The sequence below is a fragment of the Mustela lutreola genome, chromosome 8 (genome assembly GCF_030435805.1).
Source record: "Mustela lutreola isolate mMusLut2 chromosome 8, mMusLut2.pri, whole genome shotgun sequence".
Taxonomy (NCBI): domain Eukaryota; kingdom Metazoa; phylum Chordata; class Mammalia; order Carnivora; family Mustelidae; genus Mustela; species Mustela lutreola.
The window spans coordinates 95,629,925-95,657,186 of record NC_081297.1 but is presented as its reverse complement, the minus strand read 5'-3'; the positions used below and the strand labels follow the sequence as shown (position 1 = coordinate 95,657,186).

The 27,262-nt window shown below is 37.5% G+C and overlaps 1 protein-coding gene across 3 annotated transcripts in view; it reads right to left on the bottom strand.

The window, feature by feature from the left end:
• Window positions 1-2,232: 2,232 nt before the first annotated feature.
• Window positions 2,233-27,262, bottom strand: part of LRP6 (LDL receptor related protein 6) — a 170,996-nt gene continuing 145,966 nt past the window's right edge. For 2 of the 3 annotated variants that reach the window (XM_059186068.1, XM_059186071.1), the window contains 6 exons: window positions 19,203-19,439; window positions 18,210-18,320; window positions 12,431-12,661; window positions 11,088-11,224; window positions 10,317-10,417; window positions 2,233-7,455 (listed from right to left, as the gene is read on the bottom strand). In XM_059186068.1, coding sequence (XP_059042051.1) covers window positions 7,158-7,455; window positions 10,317-10,417; window positions 11,088-11,224; window positions 12,431-12,661; window positions 18,210-18,320; window positions 19,203-19,439 — 1,115 coding nt within the window. In that variant the 3' untranslated portion in view covers window positions 2,233-7,157. The remainder of the gene's footprint in view (window positions 7,456-10,316; window positions 10,418-11,087; window positions 11,225-12,430; window positions 12,662-18,209; window positions 18,321-19,202; window positions 19,440-27,262) is intronic. The other variant, XM_059186069.1, reaches the window with a different exon arrangement.

Below are 27,262 nucleotides of genomic sequence, written 5' to 3'. Positions count from 1 at the left end.
CCGTTTAGTGTCCTTTTCCCTCCACCCACTGCCAACTGCCTCTGATCAAAATTTTGCACTGGAGTTTTTCATACTCAAACTGGGCATTTCCTGTCCAGGTTAGGTATTAATCAGTTGATTGTTGAGGGGAAAAAAAGGGGGGAGGGGACACTTAGCATAGTACCTGGGGGGCACAGTAAATGCTGGACAAATCTTAGCAAAATTGTCCCTTATTTTTGGCCTCTTAATGGGGAAAGTTTGGCTTTATATGGTGGTTAATGATTAATTTACAAATGCAAATCTTGGGTAGATAATTTGCAGGGTTGGGGAGGAGGGGGTGGTGGTGAGTATGGGTTGTGTTTAACAAACTGGGACAAACTCAGCAAGGCCGGCTTGTTCAGATTCCTCTTCTGTGTCCCTTGGTCTTCTGAGGTAAGGATGCACCTTTCCTCTGAGTACAGGGAAGGCACTTCTCACATTAGGGTTTGTGACTTGCTTCAGGGGAAGGTCAGAGGGTTCTTCCTGCATATGCCATTTCTCAAATTTCTTCAGCTCAAACTAGTGACTGTGCTAAGGTGCCACATTTTGGTGTAGCATGTCCTGAACCTCATCAATAGTCACTCCCCTTTTATTTTCAATTTACAGAAATGCAACTGTACTGGAAGCAACGGATTAAAATGTAAAAGGCTGTATAAACTGAGCAGAAAACCCACCTGCAGAGAGAATGACCTGAAACAACTTGCACTGTCCTTCCCATTCTGAGCCTGCCTTTAAATCAGGCAAAACCATCATGGTTCTGCTTCTCCTTTCTTTGACTAGAGTGAGAACAGCACAACTCATGATTTTTGTTTTCCAGAAGACTGGGAGTGAGCGTTAGTGGTATAGTGGTGAGCATAGCTGCCCTCCAGAAGACTGGGAGGGGTCAGCGAAGAAGTCAAGGTAAGCTCACTTACTCGAGAGCATCTGCTGAGAAAAGACCTTTACACTAACATTTGTTCCATCTAACCCCGATGTTTGAGCTTAACTAATGCCAGATAATAAACTTTCCTCTCTTCCTGTTAAGCCAGACAACTTTGACTCAAGTAGAGGTTTTGAGTCCTCATTGTTTCTTTCATTCCTCTCTGTAAAGAGTATTGTAGGGGAGGAAAATAATATTCTGCCTACCCTTATCTAAGTTCTTAGTTGAGGCCCTTGTAATAAAAAACAGATTAACAAGAGAAAGCAAACAGAAATTTTATTAATGTGTACATCTTATGTACACACTTATTATGTATACACGGGAAATACCAAGAAACTCCCCCAAATGACTTAGGATTCAGGCTTAAATAGCATATTAATAGGAAAAGGCAAGGGATAAATAGCATATTAATAGGAAAAGGCGAGGGATGATGCAGGCCTCTTGGGAAAGAGTGACTTTCAGGAAAGATGAAGGGGCCCTTAGGAGAGGAGGTAGGAGGTGTGAAAGTTGTAGCAAAGTTTATCAGGCTGTTTTTTCTAGTCCCCTTATTTATGATAAGAATCAATTATCCCTGGTTGATGAAACTCTCCAGGAGGGGATTTATGATTTATGTCATGTGCTCCTTTTAAAGGATCTGTCTTAAGGCTGGTAAGGGGAGCTCAAAGAAACCCTCTATCTGTATCTGTTTTTATTTTTTTTTTTAAAGATTTTATTTATTTATTTGACAGAGATCACAAGTAGGCAGAGAGGCAGGCATAGAGAGAGAGAGGGAGCCTGCTGAGCAGAGAGCCTGATGTGGGGCTCGATCCCAGGACCCTGGGATCATGACCTGAGCCGAAGGCAGATTAACCCACTGAGCCACCCAGGCGCCCCTGTATCTGTTTTTAAAGCACCTACCTGATGCAAAACAATCAAGAAGCCCGAGTGGCATATTTTGAGGTGCTATATTCTGCTACTCTTCAGTATCATAGCATACTGGACTCTGCATCAGGAGGAGCAATGTTTATTTTTAATGCTAATTTGGAGAAGAGGGAGGTTCGGCATCCACAGCGGAGTTCCTTCCAGGAGTTGAATGAAAACCAGCGCAGGAAGCACAAAATGTTTTCTTTTTTCTCTGTTCCCAACACAGGTATGGCCAAACACTGCAGTATGCAACAGGCCTTCTCAAACCTCTCTTCCAAGGTTGTATTTTACTTGAAATGTAAACAATAAAGGTGGGTTTTGTTGTCTCCCAAACACTAGTCACAGCAAAGCACAATCAGCTGTTTTGATTTCTTGCTAAAAAGAAATGACACTTTTATTTTCCACTGTTTTATTATAAAAATCAACATTTCATTTGTTACAACTCAGCTTATTGTAATAATCAAAAGGGGATTTATACAAGGTATTTTTATACAGTTTACAATTAAAGCACTTATTTTACAAAAAGGGGGAAGTGAATAGTGGACAAGGGCTGACCAAATGTTGGCCATTAAAATATAAATACATCCTTGCAAAGCACCATCGTACCAAAGTCCATGAACAAGAAACACCAGCTGACTTTAAGACAATAACAAAGATTAAAGCTTAAGAAAAAAATTTAAAAACACAAAGGATAAACATCTGAAAGCAGCACCAGATCCTTCACTTGCAAATAAGGCTAGTCCAGCTTAAGCTTCTTGGTATCCTCTTAACTCTTTTCAAATTTTCCTACTAACCCCAGATATTTAATTTCATGTAAAATTAGATTTATTCACTTTCTTTTCCTTTTAATATTCATATTTAGGTATATACATATATCCTGCTTATATTTGTTTAAAAAAAATGGACAGTTAAGCGTAAGCAAAAGCACACTGTTTCTAAATCTTTGGTGTAAACTTCTGGGTAAACCCTACATAATGGTGAAAATCTATAAGTTAGTTTTCGTTAGGTCTATACTCTGAGTACAAGAAATCACATAGTTTATAGTTGTATCTGTAAAGTCATGAAGATTTTTTCCTGCAATAAACTTAACAACAGTTTAAGGATGTGTTATGAAAAAGGAAAACCAAGTAAAATTTACCTGGACTGAAGGAGGGAGAGGAGGGTAGTCAGTAAGATCTAAGATTCCTACTGACTACCCCCTTCTACTCAGGGGCAGGCTTAGTTTAATGAGATGCAGAATCAAGTCCAATGGAAATATCCTGAGTATATGGATTCATGATGCTCATAATTTAAAAATTTTAAACTATAAATGTAAAACGTTATCCCCTAAAATTGAAAATTTCAAAAGCCAAATTTTGGGACTATGATGAAATGATGCCATCCCAGAAGTCAGAAACCACACATATGCTACCAGTACTTTCTAAAATCATCTGTTATTTCTCTTGGCTCATTTTAGGCTTCGGATAAAGAGAGGAGTATCAAATAAAATTAAATTTGAGTTCAAGAATTCTGAGAACATGTTTTAAACAACACTTGATTATAAACTCATGACTCAGTCCCTGTCTACACTTCATGTATAGTCTCATTTGTGGATGCCCAAACATTTGTTGGCCAACTGATATTCACATACTCATAGCCACACTCCAAACATACTACGTATGTCATTATACAGACTTAAGCTTATTAAAAGCTTGGGGTATGAAAAGCCCAAGACTTTGTTTCTCAATTTTGTTAGATGTGTAATGGTAACCAATACACAACTCTTATGGCATGCCAATTCAATAAAGTGGCAAGTTTCCCCTGCAAGAGAAAAAACAATTTTAAAAACATTTCTAGGAATTGAATCTGGGCACAGGACTCCACCAGCACAACTATCAGAGAAGCAGAAGTAGTCTATTATGATGGCTGGTATCAGGTTGCACAAACATACACAGATTCATCAATAGGCTAGCTAAGCTGCAGCTACTAACTCGGCTTGAAGTATTCTGCATTAATAGGCCTTGACGGCAAAACAAAAAGATTTTACCCCAAAACTAATGGCTACCTAATGCAAATGGTGGAGTTGGCCTTATACAATTACTGACTTTAGAGTATTTTAAAATGATGAACAAATATATCAATTCATGCTAAAATTTTACTGCTCAAAAGTCCTGCCCCCAAATTAATGGCCTATAGATGGAAATGTACTGTAAAGTCTTCATTTCTAAATATATATCATCTCTTCAGAATAGCTGTTCTCAAGGGTCATAATAGCGCCTCATGGTGTATCATACAGTATTTTATATTAAAATAACTAATTTCCTGCTAGACAGACATCTAAGCTACTACAGAATAGCAGCAGCGTCAAAGGCATAATAAAATTTCATGAAAGAAAAATTAATACCGAGAATTCTATCCCTTAACTCTGTTTTGTTTTTTTTCCTTGTGACTATGCCATTATTCGATTTAAGCAGCAAAATCCCTTAGGCCACTGTTCAGAGTTAAAAAGACCACCTCAATGAAGTCTAGTCTACTACATAGTACATAAAAAGTATGCTATGCAAGAGCTCATTTCTCAGATAATTTTAATCACATCAGTAAATAGAATAAGGCATATGTTCAAAATTAAATACTTCAGTATTTAATGACTCTAACAACATTTTATTCTTTTTTTCTTCATGGATAATGAATATAGCAACATACCAAATTCTAAATCCTTTTCTACTTTTTCCCCTGATTTGTGCTCATGTTTTTTTATCTGCAGTTTCTCCAATTAAACCTCTTGTGTCTAATAATCAAAAGAGTTTACTTATGCTTAACTGTCCATGTAATCTGAGGGCCAATCTTTCCTGAATTTTGATAATTCTCTCATTTAAAGGTACCCTCCCCAAAACATTAAGAATCCATCTCAAATACCCCAGAAAGAGGATTCTGAGATTAAGCGGAACTGCCTTCAAATAATTTCAAACAAATTGGCACACAAATCAGTATTTTGCAAGAAGAGGCCATTGCCATCGCAGTACAAGCACTTGGACTGAGATATAACAAGGCAGTATTCTTCTTAATTCATTATAGTGCAAGTTTCCACATGGGAAGCCCACCGGATAAAGATGCACAATAAAAATGTAAACATATAGAATTCTCAAATTCTAATTGATACCCAGTTATTGCTAACCTTTCTATCTTCATTTAAGCATCAAAGGCCTCGTGTCACAGAATACAACTCCAGTGTCCATTCTGTTAAACTGTGAGCACTTTGTCTACCAACAGGAAGAGTTAATGCTTGTTCACCTGAAATGCAAGACACTGATGGATCACCATTTCTTTATATGCAAAATCAAGTGCACCTGATTCATATCAGGTGTCCCCAACAATCTAAGCATTATTCTGAAACCACATATTTTTCCTCTTTAAAAAGATTCCTTAGGTATTTTTAATTGCTTAAAAAGTTTACTTCATCCCTGCCAGAATTCTGAATCTCTTCTTCCATTGTTTTCTCTTGGCCCGAAAATCCAGAGAGGAGGCCTCAGCAAGACAGAATTTAAAAAAAAAAAAAAAAAAAAAAAAAAAAAAATCATTTGGTAACTAATTGACTGACATCTGGTAAAGTAAAAATACATTAGTTTAAAAACATTTTGTTTTAGCAGAGAAGTGCTGGAAACACGTAAAAAGCAGGAAACTGACTTGTGGCAAGGTGGCAGAGCAGTGCTAGAACTGTCCCTCGTCAGCCCTTGAGAGCTAAAGATGCAGCAGCCCAAGGACCAGGCGGGGCAGGCTGATTATGTAAGAGCCTTCCATTATTCCCCTCCACCCAAGTTCTGACAGCTGAGAAGTTACTAGGTTGGCCTTCTCATTTAATCCATATTGATAAATTTGTTAAATCATCTTAATCCATAATGGGATAAGAGAGAACACACAAAAATATATAAGAGGTGAGTATAAGAATAATTTGTGGATAATTTGAAAACAATCTTAACATTCACATTGGGTAACAGGAAGATATTAAACTCACGTCACACATTAAAAGAGGTATGTATGTAGACATTGTTCTGAGAAAAAGTAACCTAAAGAACATGAAAATGTCACAAACAGTTAATAAAGGGAAAATCTAATGATAACAAAAAAAATTCTCTTTTTAAATAGATTGTCTCTAACTGGAACATATTTAAATGTTTTACTAGGAAAAAAACATATATATATAAACGATTTCATATTGTGATATTATGTGCTGAAAGTACTGCAAGGATATATGATTAATTTACAACAAAAACATAATGGTTAAATTTGTAATTCTTAAACATTGCCTATATGTGTTGTAAAAAGATTTTTAATGAGCATTAAAACAATCTTGGAAGAGGAGCAATAATATGTCTAACCTTTGATCATTATGCAAAAACAGCAGTCAAATTGAAGAGCTAAGCCTACAGAGGAATGGAGCTAGTAGAAATATTAAAATGCAACCTTAATTTAGGAAATTCCATTTAATCAATCCTCAGATAAAAAGTTGTGAATAAATTGTGATATCTTGGCAAAATGTCCTACAAAGAAAGCTGCTGGGGGAGGAAGCAAGGTAAAAAACACCTAGTGAAAAAATTAATTCTTTTGCCAGAAGTTGTGGGTTCCAAGGTAGGGACAGAAGACTTGCACACACAAAGAGCCCCACACCTTCTTACCAGACAGCTGATCTCCTAAAATAGCAACACCCAGAAGGGATTTTTATAAATACCTATTTTCCTCACTAAAATAATTGGATTCCTAGAGAAAACAAAGCCCTTTGTCCAAAGTTAGTTTTAATTCCTTTTTTTTCCCTTTCGTGATTTCTTAAACTTGTTGGCCCTCAAATGTTAGTTAACATGAAGGCTATTTGGCTACTTCCAAGTATCTGTGGTTTGCTGCTCTGAGATGGACTTAAATTTTTCTTCTTCTTCTTCTTCTTCTTTTTCTCTCTCTCTCTTTTTTTTTTTTTGGTATCAATAAAGCCCAGACATTCCTGGTCAGTGATGCCTTTATTATTTCTGTTTCCTTTGTATTCAGTCAGTTCACTGGGTTTAAGGCATGCTTTGTGTATTTAGTTTGCAAAAATAAAACTTTTAATACAAATTTATTTTTTATACAAATTTTTATGGCACAAGCAGCAAATCTGCTGTTTTAAGAAAAATATATAAATATCCTTTTCTTCTGTACAAATATCTCCAGTATTCCCTACCCCATTTATAATTTTTAACTGTACATGGTCTGCCTCATCTTTCTCTAATAGCTCCCTCCCCCCCTCCAGATCTCAACCAAATTTGTATTTACATTTTTGCATTGGAGGCAGTCAGAGGAGGAGGGCCCCTCCTCAGGAGGAGTCTGTACAGGGAGAGGGCGGCGGTGGGTAGAGGTGATGAGAGTAGCTCCTCTCTGTGTATGGAGAAGGTGGGCAGCTTTCATAGTTCTCTTCTGCTGATAGGTACTGGCTTCGGGGTGTGGGAGGTGGAGGCACAGGCTCTGAATCATAGTTCAAGTCACTAGTGTAGCCCTTGGCTGTTGCCACTGAGGTCATTCTCCGGCTGGGAGCATAGTCACTGTCACAAACATCTGTGCTGCAGGGTGTGGTAGGGGGTGCAAAGTGCCGGTAACTGTATGGCCTGTAGCTGGTATAGGAGGAAAATCAAGAGAAGCAGACACTTAGTTTTACAGAAAAGCTATTTTCCCTATCAGAATATAGAATTATTAAATGTAAACTTCACTTTGAAGATAATGCGCTACTACAATTTAAATTTGTACAGACCAAGAGACAATTTGCAATGACCAATTAAAGGAAGATAGCACGCATTTCATATTTGCAAATAAAATGTGACTAGAGGCATTTAAAAATGGATAGGTTGGTCATACAGAGGTAAACTCAACCTAGCCTCTGGATGTGTTCTTATACCTTAAGTTAAACCATTTCACTATATTCAAAGTTGTACTTAATTATCATCTCTGGAAAGTCTGTTATACGTTTTGCATTTAGTCTATATAGTGGACTGACCTCACCATTTCTTTTCTTTTTTTTTTTTTTTTAAGATTTTATTTATTTGACAGACAGAGATCACAAGTAGGCAGAGAGGGAGGGGGCAGCAGGGCTGGAGACCCTAAGATCATGACCTGAGCCAAAGGCAGAGGGTTAACCCACTGAGCCGTCCAGGTGCCCCACCAATTTCTGCTGCCCCATAGTCTGTGAGAAGAATGGGTCTTCACATATTTAATCTTACTCAATCATGTTAGTATTCCTTTAACATTCTTTAACTTAATAATCTTATTAATTTATTAATAATAAACTTAATTTAACTTCATAATCTAAAAAATGTCTGAAGACTTCATTCTCTCTTTAAAACAAATATTGTGCAAGCCATGCTGAATTTTGGTAGACAGCCTAAGGGGCATATCCATCCCATTACTGTCACTATCAGCCAAGAAAGAGTGCTATGGTTTGGAGGAAAGAGTTTTGATCCCCTGTATACAGACAAGCATACTGTCCTAAGAACAAAATGATTAATTCTAAATATCTAAATAATGTAGGGACAGTGTATTTTCCAATATGTGTTTGAGACCTAATTTATTTCTTACACTTATTGTTCCACCTTTTCAAATAATCTACAGCCGTTAATCAAGTTTACAGCATGGCTCACTAATAAAAAAGGAACTGAGAAGATATGAACACACCAGTGAAGAGAAGAGCTAGAAGTGCTAGCCTTTCTATCGTTTCTACTTCTATCCGTACCTCATATACCACTTGTATTCCAAATATCGTAAAGCTGTTCTTATTTCATATTTATCCCAATCAAGGTTTCTACAAACGCTTTGTCATCAAACAAAGTGACTACCAGAGAGGGGTAGGAGCATGTGTAAAACTGAAGGAACAAGCCATAAGATGACCAGTGCTACAGACTGCCACAAGATACTATCCTAAGATATATACACCATTTGGTGTCACCCAGGGTTTGCCTCAAAAGAAATGGCTGCCAAAGACCAAAAGTTACATGACCTGCTGAGCAGGTTCCCAAGCGTTTTCACTACCAATATTGACATGATGTCATAGTACTTTTTAGGTTTTATCTTTCTGTCCAATCATACATTGAGTCCTGGTGAAATTTCCTGGCTCAACATTTAAAGGCCCAACACTTCCATTTTCATGGGGAAGGAAAAAAAAAACAAAACAGCTAAGAAGAAAGGAAATAAAATTAACAAAATTCTTTTACATTCCAGTCCAGACAAAAATCTCAAATAAGAAATGTTTTTGATGCAATTATGTTCATTTTAATCAATGTTTTATTCAATATAAATATTTATTTATTTATTTATTTTTAAGGTAGGCTCCATGCCCAATGCAGGGCCTGAACTCATGACCCTGAGATCAAGAGTTATTGGATGCTCTACCAACTGAGCCAGCCAGGTGCCCCAAAGAAATTAGTTTTTTAAAAATAAAAATTAAGGTCTTTCATTTTGTTTTTTCAGTTTACAGGTTTCCGCTTCCTATTTTGGCTTTTGAGAACAAAATAGTGGCAAGGAAATCAACACTTAAAACACAAAAACATCAGTTCAATGTCAACATCAGACAGAATCAAGCCTGTCTCAAACAGTCTTATCTATAAAATGAAATGCAAGTGCTGAATAAGATGCTATAAACAGTTTCCACTTGGCTTCTCTACATCTGTAAGGCTGTATCAGGATAATTTGACTACAAGTCTAGGAAACACCTTAACTAGAAGATAACAGGCACTTCAGGGATGCCAATAAACACAACACTCAGTACTTAGAGATCATCACGCTGTTGACTTTCTGCTGGCCTTTGAAAGATAGTGAAGAGAGTAAGGATACAATACACTAATACTCCTGCTCACTATGCTCTACAGACACACAGTAGCAGAGAGGCATAATTTCCCCCTTTCTGTCTTACAAATATATTTCATTCATTTTAGTGAGTCATGATTTATTCCAAGCAATTTTATGAGAAATTTTTCATTCCCGATTGTAATACAGTATGTGAAGCAAGGCCTGAACTTCAGCTTCTCTCGATTTCTCTCGAAATCTGTGCTTACTCTCCCTGCTATTTACAGCTCTCATGACTCTCTGAAGTTAGGTTTGATTGACAGTCTAAGGATGGGGTTTTAGACAGTCTTATGTCAATAGACTATCTTATGTCAATTAGACTATCGGTCAAACCTAACTTGAGCAGTCACCTATTTTGAGATCAGTTATTTTGGTGGGTAACTTTTCCTTAGAATTTTGCCAAAAAAATTAGGGGCTCTACTTTATTACTTTGAAACCTAGCATTTGTGACTCTCTTTAAAAAAATATATAATGTCTGGAAGAAAAGGATGTGTGGTAGGGGCAACATTAGCACTACCAAGACAAAATGCCTATTCTCTCTCAAGTTACCATCATCTATTTATGTAGGGCTCCATCAAACCCACAACTAGAGTCCTTCTTTCTTTTAATAAATACCTTGATTATACTAGAGGAAGATACGCATTACCTGTAGGACCTATGAGTAGAAGGACTATTCGAAGAATAACCAAATTCCATAGTGTAATGTGATCGCTCTGTGGCTGGGGATGGCGGAGGGTTCAAAATCTAAACGGAAAAATAATTACGTTATTAAAATAATAATAGTCTATGCCACATAAAGACCATTACACTTTCCTACATGCTCTTCATTCATCTGTTTGGTATTCCTTTCCATTACAGGATCAGCACAATCCTTTCCCAAAGAACTGACCTCCAATAGTGCTTAGGAATGGGGCTCTCTACTCCTAGAACACCATTTCATCACGGCTACACAGCGAAATGTGATAAGAAGGAAATCTGTAAGTCACTGATTTAAGTTCAGCACAGCTGGGTTCTGATTTTTTAAAATTATAAATGTTTAGAAAAACATTACTGACTTGGGAGAAATACCAGGTAGGCTTCCTTTTTAGAGAGGTCACAGAATGTAGATTCTAACCCTCTCAGGAGATACTACTCAGTAGTTCTACTTTTACCCAAACTATGAAATTACTGCCTAATGCTTTCAAACATGCTGGTTACTACATGGTAACTTAAAGATTTAGATTTAAGGGTGCTTGCATGATAGTGGTAAATCCTACCTGTAAGCCCTCTATGCCTAAATTCTACACTAAAAAACTCTTTACATTACCATCTTTAGTAGTACCAAACTTTAATTACCATTGAGTACCCCCATTTAAATCTAGGATCCCATTTAACTTAGCATTTAAAGTCAAACAAAGAAAAACAGACTGCTTACTGCAGGGAAGTAAGTGCCTTTGGTGCTTGAAGAACTACTTGATGATGCTCCTGTGACATGAGCTCGGTCATAAGGGGGTCCACTGCTGCCCCCCATGATACTTAGGGAGCTGATCATTGATTTACCTCGAGACATTCCTAAAATGAAGGATAAATACTGAAGATGAATCAGATCTATAAGAATTATTTCCACCCACAAAAAGGTTTTATTCAATACTAGGATTACAAATACCAATAGCCAAATGGTTTGATTTCAAAACAATTTATGCTCTCTTTTCCTAATAATAATTGAAAATACTTAATGGAGAAGAGAAATGAATATTCTCTAGAAGTGAACACTTCTGAGAGCTGGCCTAGAACAAGGCCAAGTAAATACCACCATCCCTTCTCTCCAAGGACAGAAGCAGAACTCTTCAAAATAAGACGTTTTCAACTTTAGAGGATTTGCAGAAGAAAAGGACTACGGAGCGTGGGCAGGACAGATTAAACAACAGATTTACTCAGGAGGAAACTAATCCAGTTTTAAAGACATTAATACAAAGTACAGATTACTTCTTCATCTTCTGGATGCAAATGTTGTTGGAATCACAACCACTGATGCTAAAGAAAAAATTCTATTATTTTCTAAGTGACTTCCCATATTTCACTAACTGAAAATAGTTATAGCAATAAGGAATCATTAACAGTTTCAAAAATCTTAACCGTTTTCTTAGATTTATACCCAGAAAAATTTCTTTTTTTTTTGAGAGATTTTGCCTGACACTTCCTTCTCCATATTCATTAAAAAAAGACTTCTTTTCACTATAGGCACCAGAAGGCACTGAAAAGAAAGCTATACCTCCCTAGGGCAATATGGTCTACCCAAGGACATTGAATTTCTGGCTGTTACTTAGGCATAGCCTAATATATCCCTCCTTACTATCACTCAGCTAATTCCAAATCTCTGCTGAAAAGGAATCTTAATCTTTTTTTTCCCCCACCTTTAGTTGCTGGGCTCTGTAGTACTGAGGTCCCCTGGTAGTGTGCCTAAAGAACCTGTGGTTTATGACTCTCCACCCAATGTCTAGTGATTTACTTTCAGGAGAGGACATCCAAAAATGCAGTGTATTTGTATCTGCAATAAATGCAGTTGGTATGTTTAAGTGGGCACTATTATATATTTGCTTCATAACCTTTTATAAAAAGAGTGCTAAAAGTAAAAGAGAACATTTGTTCTTAAAATCTTTTAAACCCAAAGTAGTCTAGTTTGAAACAGACTCTAGGTAATACCCTGTTTCATAATGGAAAGTTGGCAACCCTGCCAGGATCCCAGACTTGATTCTCAGTGGATCAGTCTTAACTCACCTGGAAGAGATCCTGACAAAGAACTTGGATGTGGCACATAACCAAGGGGCACAGAAGCTGGTCCATGAACTACATAGTCATTAGTCATGGTTTCCCCATCTCCCTTCATACGTGGACACAACATTCTCTGGCAGATAAAGTATATAGTTCCGGACACAAAGATGGTGACAATTACTCCAATAACTGAACCAACGGTGTTGGTGGCCTGTGGAGTTGGTTCCTCAGTTGGATCTAAAATGAGAATGCAGTACAGTTATATAAAGGAGAAATAACTGTAGACTCAAGATAGTTATTAAAAAGAGGGCTTCTGGTAGAATGTCTAGTGAAGACAACGCACAACCATTTTTTTTGTTTCTATAAATACTTACTCACCATGCCCCATTGGGTATACAGGTTAAGTATCACTAGAAATCAAAATGAACTATTTTTAAGTGAAGACAGAAATAAAACAATACATTGAAAAGTATATCTATAAACTGATGAAAAAAAAGTGGATCATAGATTTAAATGTCATTAAGTTCTAAACACATAGATAAAATTTATTCTACTTCATTTTGTATGTCATAAAGTAACATGGTTATTTTGAATTTCTGAGAAAATTCTAGGCTCAAAAGGGATGGACCTAGGAAAGTCATCAAATGTTTTACCCAGCATAATGAAGAAGCCAAAAGCAGCTCTGAGCATGATTTTAGGTTTGAAAAGTAACATCCAGGCCTGGTGAAGGGAGATTAGAAGCTAAAGAGAGCATTAGCTCTTACACCCAATATGCTGGTGCTTTTAGGGTGAATCTACTGCCTGAGGTCTCCAAGACTTGAGTACTTACAAAGGCCAGAACTAGAGAGCACGAGAGGAAGATCCTGCCCATGGCATTCACCTTTACCAGATTCGTGAGCTATGTGAAGCTTTAGAAGCAGGGGGCATCAGTATCACAGGAAAAGGTAAACAGTAAAAGGGCTCAAGTTTAAAGCATTACTCCTCTATTTGGAAGGAAAATGGTTCCATTCTGAATAGTCGGACCGTATCTCACACTGCAGCTCTTTCGTTCGTGTGTGTGCGTGCGTGCATGTGTGTGTGTGTATATATATATATATATATATATATTTTTTTTTTTTTTTTCCCCCCGAGACAGCGAGTGAGCGAGCAAGAGTGAGAGCAGAGATGAGGGACAGAGGTGGAGGGAGTGGGAGAAAATCGAAGGCAGACTACTTGCTGAGCACAGATCCCTACAAGAGGCTCAATTCCATGACCCCGAGATCATGACCTGAGCCAAAATCAAGACTCAGATGCTTAACCGGCTGATCATTCAGGGGCCTTACACTTGCAGATTCCTTAAAAACCTTTCTTCTGCTTCATCTTACCTTAAATCTCCCACCCACACAGCTAAATTTGCCCTCCACTAGATTAAATAAATGAGAGAAAATGCTATCACTAAGTTTCAGAATATGCAGGAGCTGGCAGTTAGATACTTTGTCTATGGACTCTGGGATACAGATTCCCCCTACTCCTTGTGAGCAGCCATCTATCTTTCTTATCCCTTTCCAGTGCCTTGACATTGCCTTCTAATGCCAAGATGCAAGAAAGGATAGTTTATACTCACTATCTCCAATTCTTAGTCTTCATATCTTAACTCACTGAAATCATGCTTCTATCTTCATGGCCACAGTGAAACTTGTCTGACAAAAGTCAAAATTCTCCTATTTGCCATTCACTAAACTCTTCATCTTACTGACCTCTCCAACCATTCAAAACCGATGGCTCTTGTTTTCTTCTCAAAAATGTGTAATAAATATCCTTCCAAAATACCACTCTCTTAGTTTTATTACCTCTGACTATTCTTTTTCTGTTTCCATTTGTTGGCTTCCTTCTTTTCCATCTCTTAAGTGCAGGTGTTTGCCAGAGTTCTGTCTCTGTCCCGCTATTTTCCTCTACTAAGAAGGACTCTAAGAGAGTTCATCCACTGTCTCAGCTTCAATTATCTTTAATAAAGAGACCAAATCTCTCCCTTGAGCTAAAGACTTATACAACTGAAAACAACTTCCCGAATAGCTTCAATGGGATATCCCATTGACAACTTGAATGCAACCTATCTACCCTGCATTCATCTTCACCAATATCCAACAGGTTTTGTGGCTTCCAGGGTAAAGCAGATCATAAATAAATGATGGCACCTGTGGCAAATCAAAGGCATTTAAATTAAATTTTAAAAAGTAATAAAAAACCTATATCAGACAAATATTATATCTGCAGCCCAAGATATGGAATGATTCTTCAGTTTTCAGTCTCTGCTATATGTTCCCGTTAATGACTCCAGTCACTCAGTGTGGTGCTTGTAAGTCAACCTAAACCTGTCATGGTTACAAAAACTTTTTTATTCTATTTCTAAAATCTAACCTCTCCTTTCCACCACCACTGCTTCTCTTGATTTAGAGAATCATCTTCTGCCTGAACTATAAGAGCCTCCTAAGTATTTTAAATTAGAGGCTGCAAGCCAACAGATGATGAAAAAAAATTAGTGGGTTGCAATCCTCACTTTAAAACAGAAGACTTTGGGCGCCTGGGTGGCTCAGTGGGTTGAGCCGCTGCCTTCGGCTCAGGTCATGATCTCAGGGTCCTGGGATCGAGTCCCGCATCGGGCTCTCTGCTCCGCAGGGAGCCTGCTTCCCTCTCTCTCTCTCTGTCTGCCTCTCCATCTACTTGTGATTTCTCTGTCAAATAAATAAATAAAATCTTTAAAAAAAAAAAAAAAAAAAAAAACAGAAGACTTCAAAAAAAAAAAAAAAAAAACAGAGAACTTCAGAATACATTCTATATCATATGAATAAGTACTGCTGTATGACGCTTCTGTTTCTTTATGTGAACACCCATATCTTTGTATTCCTCTTGATGTGATCAAAAAGTGTGAAAGCAATCAACCTAACATTTCCCTGCCTATAATCTTATACTTAAAATCCATCTAATTTTACAGCTTTCACAATTACATAGCCATGCCAGTCCTTTACTTAAGCTTCTCAATGGCTCTCTGTTACTCTGGATGCTGTCTAGGCTCTTTCAAAGAAAAGTAAAGTCTTCTCTGATCTCACCTTTACATGTTCTCTTGCTGATACCCTTCCTCAAGACATTGCCTGTATTCTGGCAATCCCAGTTACATGTAGTTTCGCAAAGGTGCCTGTTTCACTCTGTTTTTGGATAGCATATTCCTCTGCTTGGAATACAATCTCTCCATTTATCTGTTTAATTAATGCTATCACTGATCAAGACCCAATCTTAAGTACCAGTTTTCTAAGATGTTGTTTCCTTGATGAACCCCATCTTCATTCCTAAAGATTGGACCACTCTCTTTTTAAAAAATTTTAAAAATTAACATATAATGTATTATTAGCCCCAGGGGTACAGGTCTGTGAATCATCAAGCTCACACACTTCCCAGCACTCACCATAGCACATACATTCCCCAATGTCCATAACCCAACCACCCTCTCCCTCCAACCCCACCCCCCAGCAATCCTCAGTTTGTTTTGTGAGATTAAGAATCTCTTATGGTTTGTCTCCCTCCCGATCCCATCTTGTTTCATTTTTTTCTTCCCAACTCCCCAAGCCCCCCACTTTGCCTCTCAACGTCCTCATATCAGGGAGATCATATGATAATTGTCTTTCTCTGACTTATTTCACTCAGCATAAGACCCTCTAGTTTCATCCACATCATTGCAAATGGCAAGATTTCATTGCAAATGGCAAGATTTCATTTCTTTTGATGGCTGCATATATTCCATTGTGTGTGTGTGTATATGTGTACACACACCCCCACCCCACACCTTCTTTATCCATTCATCTGTTGATGGACATCTAGGTTCTGTTCACAGTTTGGCTATTGTGGATATTGCTGCTATAAACATTCAGGTGCATGGGCCCCTTCGGATCACTACATTTGTATCTTTAGGGTAAGTACCCAGTAGTGCAATTGCCAGTTCGTAGGGTAGCTCTATTTTCAACTTTTTGAGGAACCTCCATGCTGTTTTCCAGAGTGGTTGCACCAGCTTGCATTCCCACCAACAGTGTAGGAGGGTTCCCCTTTCTCCACATCCTCACCAGCATCTGTCATTTCCTGACTTGTTAATTTTAGCCATCCTGACTGGTGTGAGGTGGCATCTCATTGTGATTTTGATTTGTATTTCCCTGATGCCGAGTGATATGGAGCACTTTTCATGTGTCTGTTGGCCATCTGGATGTCTTCTTTGCAGAAATGTCTGTTCATGTCTTCTGTCCATTTCTTGACTGGATTATTTGTTCTTTGGGTATTGAGTTTGATAAGTTCTTTATAGATTTTGGATACTAGCCTTTTATCTGATATGTTGTTTGCAAATATCTTCTCCCATTCTGTCAGTTGTCTTTTGGTTTTGTTGACGGTTTCCTTTGCTGTGCAAAAGCTTTTGATCTTGATCTTCGTCCTTGCTTCCCTTGCCTTTGGTGATGTTTCTAGGAAGAAGTTGCTGGCGGCTGGGGTTGAAGGGACCACTCTCTTTTTTGATGCTACTACTTACACAGATCTCTATTACAGTACACTTAGTATCACTTATTACATTCCCTTATCAAGAGTGTCTACTATGAGCTGGGCCATAGATATTATATACACTGAATTGTTTCATTTTCTCACAGCCACCAAGCTAAATATTATTTTCATTTTAAAGATAACAACAAATAATTTGCTGGTAAGAGGTGGAGCTAGAATTAAAATCCATCTCCATTTAGCTTTAAAATCTTTATTCTTACTATTACCTCAACCAGAGAGGACTCTGAGAAACTTGGTACAGGAAACCTCAACACATGGCAGGTATTCAGTCAAAGCCTGCTGAATAAATGAATAGGTTCTAAAAGTCTTAGCAAGGACCCCATTTGAATTTTGTAAAAATACCAGCTTGAAGTTTTCATTACGTGTAAAAAGTTTTTAAATGAATTCTACCTAAATTCCATTAAATCAGTCTGACAAGGTAGACCTGCCTTATGCTGAATTCTATTCAGAACTAAGTTTATCACTTTGGGATATATTTTATGTCAGGGCATTTGTCAATAGTTATGAACCTTGATGAAACTATCAGTTATGTACGCTAGAGTCCTTAGGCATAGGGGTATATATTGGCCTACGAATCCTCAGCCTTCACTTTAAGGAAGCTCTTAACGTCATTAAGAAACTGGTAGAAACATGTCAAGAAAAAGTGAGAGATGATAAACATGGGCTAATGTTCAGAATCTCAAGTTTACACCACTGATTTCTACATATCTAAATGGTTTGAGCATTTCCTAACTTTAGTTGTGGCAAAATAATATTTATTCCTTTCTGATGTTTTCCTTAATGTTTCTGTGAAGATATTTGTGCAAAGAAAACTGCTATCTGTAAGGAATTAGTAAAGCAAAACAAAAACATCCTGGTACAAATAATTAACTTAATATTAATGCTTCTTTTCTTCTTCTTCTTTTTTAAGATTTTTGTTTATTTGTTTTAGGGAGAAAGAGAGAGCACAGCAGGTGGAGAGGGAGAGACTCTCACACAGACTCCCAGCTGAGCAGGAAGCCCAATGTAGGGCTTGATCTCCTAACCCTGAGATCATGACCTAGCTGAAATCAAGAGCTGGACACTTAACTAACTGAGCCACCCAGGCACCCCTAATGCTTGTTTCTTAATAAAGAAATACTAATTATAAGAGAAACTCACCTATGAAGAAAAGGAAAAAGTATTTTAAAAATTCTCCCGTAAGAGCATTATATAAGGTTTTAGTCCTACTTACAACAATCCAATTCATCTGACTTGTCACTGCAATCCACATTATGATCACATTTCTTATGTTTTCCAATGCACTGACCGTTGGAACAGCGGAACTGATCAATTAAACAAAGCACTGGGGGAAAAAATGTAAATAGTTTACTTATTTTTACTAGCATGTAAAGTCAAAAAGTACTTTCTGGGTGTAAATGAAAAACAAATTAGACTTTAAAATATAACTTAAAAATTATTCTCTGGGGATTTCCATTGGTAGAGAGAAAAGAGTAGAAAAAAGGAAATCCAGCAGGAAATTTCCTATTTTGTTCTTTATATGAAATTAGGATCCTCTTTCACTAATAATTCTGATAAGAATTAAAGAATTCTATATATGTGCATTTTTTTAAGGTTTATTTATTTATCTGAGAGGAGAAAGTGCACATGAGCAGTGGGGAGGGGCAGTGGGAGAAGGAGACTTCCTGCTAAGCAGGGAGCCCGACATGGGGCTGGATCCAAAGGATATTGGGATCATGACCTGAGCGGAAGGCAGAGCTTAACCTATTGAGATACCCAGGTGCCCTCTATGTGCATTTCTAGACATTAAACAATTCTAGAGAATTTGTTTTTACCATGTTAAAGGTTAGTGGTGCAAAGAGGAAAATATGAAACTATTTTATATTGTAATAAACAAAGCTACTAATTCAGAGTTCACTGGAAACAAGGACTATTTTTACATACTGAAGGTCTAACTTTTGTGCCTCATCCCTCAATCTGCAAAGCTTATTAAGGTGTATAGACCTTATGTATAGCTTATTAAGGTGTATAGACCTTTACTCCACTTAAACTTATGTTTAAGTGGAATAAAACAACAATTTGGAACATGCTATTAGGTTAAACATAAAGTCAAATGCACTTGAAAAAACCCCAAATCTACTAAGCCAAAACAATACTCTAAATTTCAAACAACTGAACATTAATGGAAAAAAAGACGACACAACCAGGCCCCAGGAATTTTGGATACCTTCACAGTTCTTCTCATCTGATTTATCCTGGCAGTTTGCATCTCCATTGCATCGGAGGGCACCATCAATACACTGCCCACTGGCACACTGGAACTGGGATTCTGAGCATACAGGACAGTTGAGCTCATCACTATGGTCTTCACATTCAGTAAACCCATCACAGCGCCATGCCACAGGGATACAGTCAATTTCTCCCGTGAAACAAGTAAACTGCTGAGGAGAACATGTTGGGGGTTCTTCAAATGAACAAGGGGGAGAAAAGTGACAAAAACACAACAGTCACACAAATGTACAAACATACTTGAGTGAAGCTCTCTTAATAATTAACATAGGCAAAACATTTAATAGATAAAATATGTAAACTAACCCATCTAACCAGAGGAGAAATACAATTTTTACACTACTACATTTAGATTTACCAACTTGCAAAAGTATAAGACAGAAAGTTTGCTCATATATTATAATTCAAGTATGATTATTTGCAATCCATTATAATCTCACACATAACCGAGGAATAATCACTAAAATCATCAACCTACAAATGTTTTAAAGTTAGCCCAGAATTCATAAGTTTTCTAGTGCTGAGGTTCTCAAAGAGTGCTCCAGGAATAGGGGATCTACAAAGTCAAAACCATTTTATAATAATACTGAGATGCCATTTGCCTTTCTCGCTACACTTGCCCTGACTCATCAAAAAGGAATGACTGGTAAAAGTCTTGGCACCTTAGCAAACTCAAGGCACTGGTATCAAACCATTACTAGTAGTCACTGCATTCCATACAACCACACACTCACAGTTTAAAAAAAAAAAAAAAAAAAAAATGCCAGTTTTATATTTAAATGTTCTTGATGAATCAGTAAAAATATTAACTACATTAAAATAAACTCTTGGAATACATGCTGTCTCTTCAATAGAGTTTGAAAATGGGAAGAATGTGTAAAAATTCATTAACCCATTGAGATACATACCTCAGTATGACAGTTTCTCATGGGAGACTGTGAGGTGTAAGCTCAGACCAAAATGGAATGCCATTTTTATATTAAATTGAAAGAACTGACAAATAAACTATAGTTATTTACACTTAGGTATCTGGCAAGAAGTTAAAAAAGAAAAAATGAATTAGCGAGGAGAGAGTCAAGGTGGTGGAGGAGTAGACCTCAGCTTCGTCTGGTCCTAGGAATTTGGCTAGATAGCTATCAAATCACTCTGAACACCTGTGAACTCAACTGGAGATCTACGAATAACTGCAACTCTACAGATAGAAAAGTGACCATTTTCTGCAAGGTAGGAGGTGTGGAGAAGTGAATCTAAGGCCATATATTGGAAGATAAACTGAGGGGGAAGGGAGCCTCCAAAAGCCAGCACCCAAAAGTGATAGAGCAACAGATCTCACAACTTTTAGAAGTCTGCCTTGGTGAGAGATGTCCCTGACTAAAAGGTGCCAGATGGCGAAGCAGGGCGGAAACCTGGGTGGGACAGTGTGGTCTCGGGATCCTCGGGGTCACAAGACAACCAGGGTTGCCTGAGCCAGCAAAGTTCCCAGGCATTGGAGCAGGGAATGTGGCTGCAATCAGTGAGCTCAAGAGTGGGCTCTCAGCTTGGAGCTGCCATATACTGCCAACCCAGGCACGGTGGGGCAACTGCTCTCCAAGCAGGGGCTCAGTGAGCAGCAGACCCACGGCAAGACCCTACTTTCTCCCCTGGGGAGAGTGGCACAGGTGCACACCACACAATTCTGTAGGGGTTGGATCCTTGAAATGGGGTTGTGGGCCTGAGATAGAAATGCTTGGTCACAGGCTGGGTGAGCACAGATAGCGGTCAGAGATGGAAGTGACCGACTGCTTTTCCTCGAGGGCACACTGAGAAGTGGGGCCCCAGCTCTCTGTGCAGGGGCTGGAGATTGGGAAGCCACCTTTTTCACTATCATCCTCTAAAGGGAATGGAAAGCCTTCAGGGAACAAAAGTCACAGAAGATAATCTGGAGCCACTTACTTATCTGCCTCCTCGCAGAGGCAGCGCAATTCCACCTGGGGCAAAGACACTTGAGAATCAATGCAACAGGTCCCTCCTCCAAAAGATCAGCACGAACATCCATCCAGCTAAGCCCAAGTTCATCCACCATCATACACAAATGCAAAACTACAGAACCAGGGGAAAATAGTATATAGAATTCATGGCTTTCCCCACCATGATTCCTTAGTCTTTCAATTTTAATTTTTTTGTCTTTCCTTTTTCAACCAATTTCTTATTTTAGCAACTTAAAAAATTTTCATTTTTACAGTTAAATTCTATCCTTTTAATTTTTGTATATATAAGTTTTTCTTTCTTTATAATTTTGGGATGCAGTTTCTTCTAACAAACAGACCAGAGCACACCCAGAATCTAGTGTATGAACCTGTTCTCTTAAACCTGTCTGATCATATATATTTTTTTTACTTTACTTTTTTTTTTGCCAAAGTCTTTTTAAAAAGTATCTTTCTAATCACATTCTATCTTTTCAATGTATTTAATTTTATTTGTGTGTGTGTGTGTGTGTGTGTATATATATATATATATATATATATATATATATATATGTTTTTCTTTCTTTACAATTTTGAGATGTAATTTTTTCTAACAAACCAACCAAAATACACTCAGCACTGTTCTGTTCACCTGTCTGTTTATAATCTTTCTTGTTTTTTTTGTTTATTTTCTTTTAGCATTCATTTTTACAGTTACATTCTATCCTTTAATTGTATTTAATTTTATTTTTGTACATATATAAGTTTTTCTTTCTTTACAATTTTGGGACCCAGTTTTCTCACAGACCAAAATATACATAGGATCCAGTGTACTGCTCGGTTCTGTTCAAATGTCTGATTATATGCTATATTTTTTTTATTTTAATTTTATTGTTTTTCTATTTGGGGTCTCTTCTGATTTGTCTAGTCTATATTTCTCTGGCATTGCTGCCATTTTAGTACTCTGTTCTCTCATTCAGCTATTCTTCTCTGGACAGAATGACAAGACATAAAAACTTACCTCAAAAAAAGAGAACAAGAGGCAGTTCTGACTGCCAGGGACCTAATCAGTATGGATTTAAGTAAGATGTCAGAACTAGAGTTCAGAATAATGATTATAAAGATGTTTGCTGGGCTTGAAAAAAGCACAGAAGACACTAGAGAATCTCTTTCTGGAAAAATAAAAGAATTATAATCTAATCGAGTCAAAATAAAAAATGCTATTAGTGAGATGCAATAAAAAATGGAGGCTTTAACTGCTAGGAGAAATGAGGCAAAAGAAAGAATTAGTGATAGAGAAGACAAAATGATTGAGAATAAAGAAGCTGAAAAAAAGGGAGAGGAATAATTACTGGATCACAAGGGGAGAATTTGAGAGATAAGTTTCTCATAAAGATAAGTTTCTCATAAAGAGAAACGATATTATAATGAAGAGGAAAGAGAGGGGCAGTAAGTATATGGGAGCAAATTATACCAGAGAACTTCCCTGATTTGGGGAAGGAAATAGGCATTCAAGTCCAGGAGGCACAGAGAACACCCCTCAAAGTGAATAAAAATAGGTGAACACCCTCACATATAAAAGTGAAACCTGCAAATTTCAGAGACACGGAGAAAATCCTGAAAGCAACTCCAGACAAGAGGTCTGTAACCTATGAGGGTAGAAACATTAGACTGAACCACAGAGACCTGGCAGGCCAGAAAAGACTGGCATGATATATTCAGGGTGCAAAATAAGGAAAAATATGCAACCAAGGACACTTTATCCAGCTAGGATGTCATTCAAAATAGAGATATAAAAAACTTCCAGGGCAGGGACGCCTGGGTGGCTCAGTTGGTTAAGCAGCTGCCTTCGGCTCAGGTCATGATCCCAGCGTCCTGGGATCGAGTCCCACATCGGGCTCCTTGCTCCGCAGGGAGCCTGCTTCTCCCTCTGACTCTGCCTTCCACTCTGTCTGCCTGTGCTTGCTCTCACTCTCTCTCTCTCTTACAAATCAATAAATAAAATCTTAAAAAAAAAAAAAAAAAAAAAAAAACTTCCAGGGCAAACAGAAACTAAAAGAATTCATGATCACTAAACCACCCCTGCAAGAAATATTGAAAGGGATTCCGTAAGTGAAGAGAGAGCCCAAAAGTAACACAGACCAGAAAGGAACAGAGACAATATAAAGAAATAGTGACTTTATAGATAATACAATGGCACTAAATTTGTATTTTTTAATAGTTACTCTGAATGGTAAATGGGCTAAATGCCCCAATCAAAAGATATGGAGTATCAGTTTGGAAAAAAAGCAAGACCACTGATATGCTGTCTGCAAGAGACTCATTTTAGGCCAATAGACATCTCCAGATTTAAACTCAGGGGATGGAAAACCATTTATCATGCTAATGGAATCAAAAGAAAGCTGGGTGGCAATCCTTATATCAGACAATTAGATTTTAAACCAAAGATGGTAATGAGAGATGAGGAAGGACACTATATTATAACTAAAGGGTCTATCCAACAAGAAGATCTAACAATTGTAAATACTTATGCCCCTAACATGGGAGCAGCCAATTAAATAAACCAATTGATAAAATTAAAGAAACACATTGATAATAATCAATAATAATAGGGGACATCAACACCCCATTTTACTGCAACAGACATACTGTCTAAGCAGAAGATCAACAAGGAAACAAGGGCTCTGAATGACACACTGGACTAGACAGACTTCACAGATACATTAAGAACATTCTATCTCAAAGCAAAAGAATACACATTCTTCTTAGGTGCACATGGAACATTCGCCAGAACAGATCATGTACTGGGTCACAAATCAGGCCTCAACTGGTAACAAAAGACTGGGATCATTCCCTGCATATTTTCGGACAACAATGCTTTGAAACTTGAACTCCATCACAAGAGGAAAGTTGGAAAGAACTCAAATATAGGGAGGCTAAAGAGAATCCTACTAAAGAATGAATGGGTCAACCAGGAAATTAAAGAAGAATTTTAAAAATGCATGGAAACAAATGAAAATGAAAACATAACTGTTCAAAACCTTTGGGGCACAGCAAAGGCAGTCCTAAGAGGGAAATATATAGCACTGTAAGCCTTACCTAAGAAAGGTCTCAAATACACAACATAACCTCATACCTAAAGGACTGGAGAAAGAACGCAAGTTAAGTCCAAACCCAGCAGGAGAAGAGAAATAATAAAGCTTAGAGCAGAAATCAATGAAATAGAAACCAAAAGAACAGTACAAAAAGATCAAAGAAACTAGAAGTTGGTTCTTTGAAAGACTTAATAACATTGATAAACCCCTGGCCAGACTTATCACAAAGAAAAGAGAAGGGACCCAAATAAAGAAAATCGTGAATGCAAGAGGAGAGATCACAACCAACACTGAAGAAATACAAACAATTTTAAGAACATATTATGAGTAATTATATGCCAACAAATTGGCAATCTGGAAGAAATGGATGCATTCCTAGAGATGTACAAACTACCAATACCGAAACAGGAAGAAAAAGAAAATCTGAACAGATACATAACCACGAAGTAAATTGAAGCAGCAATCAAAATTTCTTTAAAAAAAAAAAACAAAAAAAACAAACCAAGAATCCAGGGCCAGATGGCTTCCCAGGGGAATTCTACCAACCATTTCAAGAAGAATTAATACTTATTCTTCTGAAACTGTTTCAAAAAATAGAAATGGAAGGAAAACTTCTGAACTCATTCTATAAGGGCAGCATTGCCTTGATCCCCTCATTCTATAAGGGCAGCATTGCCTTGATCCCAAAGCCAGACAAAGACCCCACCAAAAGCGAGAGTTACAGACCAATATCTCTACTGAACATGGACGCAAAAATTCTCACCAAGACACCAGGTGAGGATTCAACAGTGAATTAAAAGGATTATTCACCATGACCAAGTGGGATTTATTCCTGGGCTGCAAGGGTGATTCAACATCCACAAATCAATCAATGTGATAACACTATGTTCATAAAAGAAAAGACAAAAACCATATGATTTTTTAAATAGATACAGAAAAAGCATCTGACAAAGTACAGCATTCGTTTTTAATTAAAACTCTTCACAGTGTAGGGACAGAGGGAACATACCTCAATATCATAAAAGCCCTACACAAAAGCCCACAGTGAGTATCATTCTCAATGGGGAAAACTGAAAGCTTGTCCCCTTAGGTCAGGAACAAGGCAGGGAAGTCCACTATCACCACTGTTGTTCAACATAGTACTTATGCTAGCCTCAGCAATCAGACAACAAAAATAAATAAAAGGCATTTGAATTGGCAAAGAAGAAGTCAAACCCTCATTCTCCCCAGATAACATGATACTCTATGTGGAAAACCCAAAAGACTCTACCCCAAAACTATTAAAATTCATACAAGAATTCAGCAAAGTGGCAGGATATTAAATCAATGCACAGAAACCAGCTGCATTTCAATGCAAAAAATGAGACAGAAGAAAGAAAAATTAAGGACTCGATCCCATTTACAACTGCTCCCCAAACCATAAGATACCTAGGAATAAGTCTAACCAAAGAGGTAAAGGATCTATACTCAGAAAACCATAGAATGCTCATGAAAGAAATTGAGGAAGACACAACGAAATGGAAAAATGTTCCATTCTCATGAATTGAAGAACAAATATTGTTAAAATGTCTCTGCTACCCACAGCCATCTACACATTCAATGCAATCCCTATCAAAATACCATCAGAGCTGGAATAAATAATCCTAAAATTTGGAAAGAGCCAGGAAAGACCCTGAATGGACAAAGAAAAGTTGAAAAAGAAAACCAAAGTGGATGGCATCACAATTCCAGACTTAAAGCTCTATTACAAGTTTGTAATCATCAAGACAGTGTGGCACTGGCACAAAAAGAAATGCGAAGATCAATGTAACAGAATACAGAACCCAGAAATGCACCCTCAACTCAATGGTCAACTAATGTTTGACAAAGCAGGAAAGAATATCCCATGGAAAAAAGATAGTCTCTTCAACAAATCGTGTTCAGAAAATTGGACAGCCACATGCTGAAGAATGAAACTGGACCATTTCCTTATACCTTACACAAAAATAGACTCAAAATAGAGGAAAGACCTAAATATGAGACAAGAATCTATCAACATCCTAGAGGAGAAGACAGATAGCAACCTCTGTGACCTGGGCTGCAGCAAATTCTTGCTAGACATATCTCCAAAGGCAAGGGAAACAAAGGCAAAAATGAACTACTGGGACTTCATCAAGATAAGAAGCTTTTGTACAACAACGGAAAGAGTTCATAAAACCAAAAGACAACCAATAGAATGGGAGAATATATTTGCAGATGTCTTATCAAATAAAAGCCTAGTATCCAAAATATTTAAAGAATTTATCATATCCAACAACCAATGAACAAATAATCCAATCAAGAAATGGGCAGAAGACATGAACAGACATTTCTCCGCAGACATACAAATGGCCAACATGAAAAAGTACTCAACATCACTCAGCATCAGGGAAATATACAAATGAAAATCACAATGAGACACCACCTCACACCAGCCAGAACACCTAAAATGAACAAGTCAGGAAACAACAGAGGATGTAGAGGTGAGAATGTAGAGAAAGGGGAACCCTTTTACACTGTTGATGGGAATGCAAGCTGGTGCAGTCACTCTGAAAAGCAGTATGGAGGTTCATCAGAAAGTTGAAAACAGAGCTACCCTATGACCCAACAATTGCACTACTGGGTATTTACCCCAAAGATACAGATGTAGGGATCCAAAGGCACACGTGCACCCCAATGTTTATAGCAGCAATGTCCACAATAGCCAAACTATGGAAAGAGCCCATATGCCCAGTGACAGATGAATAAAGATATGGTATATATACATACTATGGAATACTACTCAGCTGTCAAAAAAATGAAATCTTGCCATTTGCAATGATGTAGACTGAACTGGAGGGTATTATGCTAAGTGAAATAAGTCAATCAGAGAAAGACAATAATCAAATGATCTCACTCATATGTGGAATTTAAGAAACAAAACAGAGGACCATATGGGAATA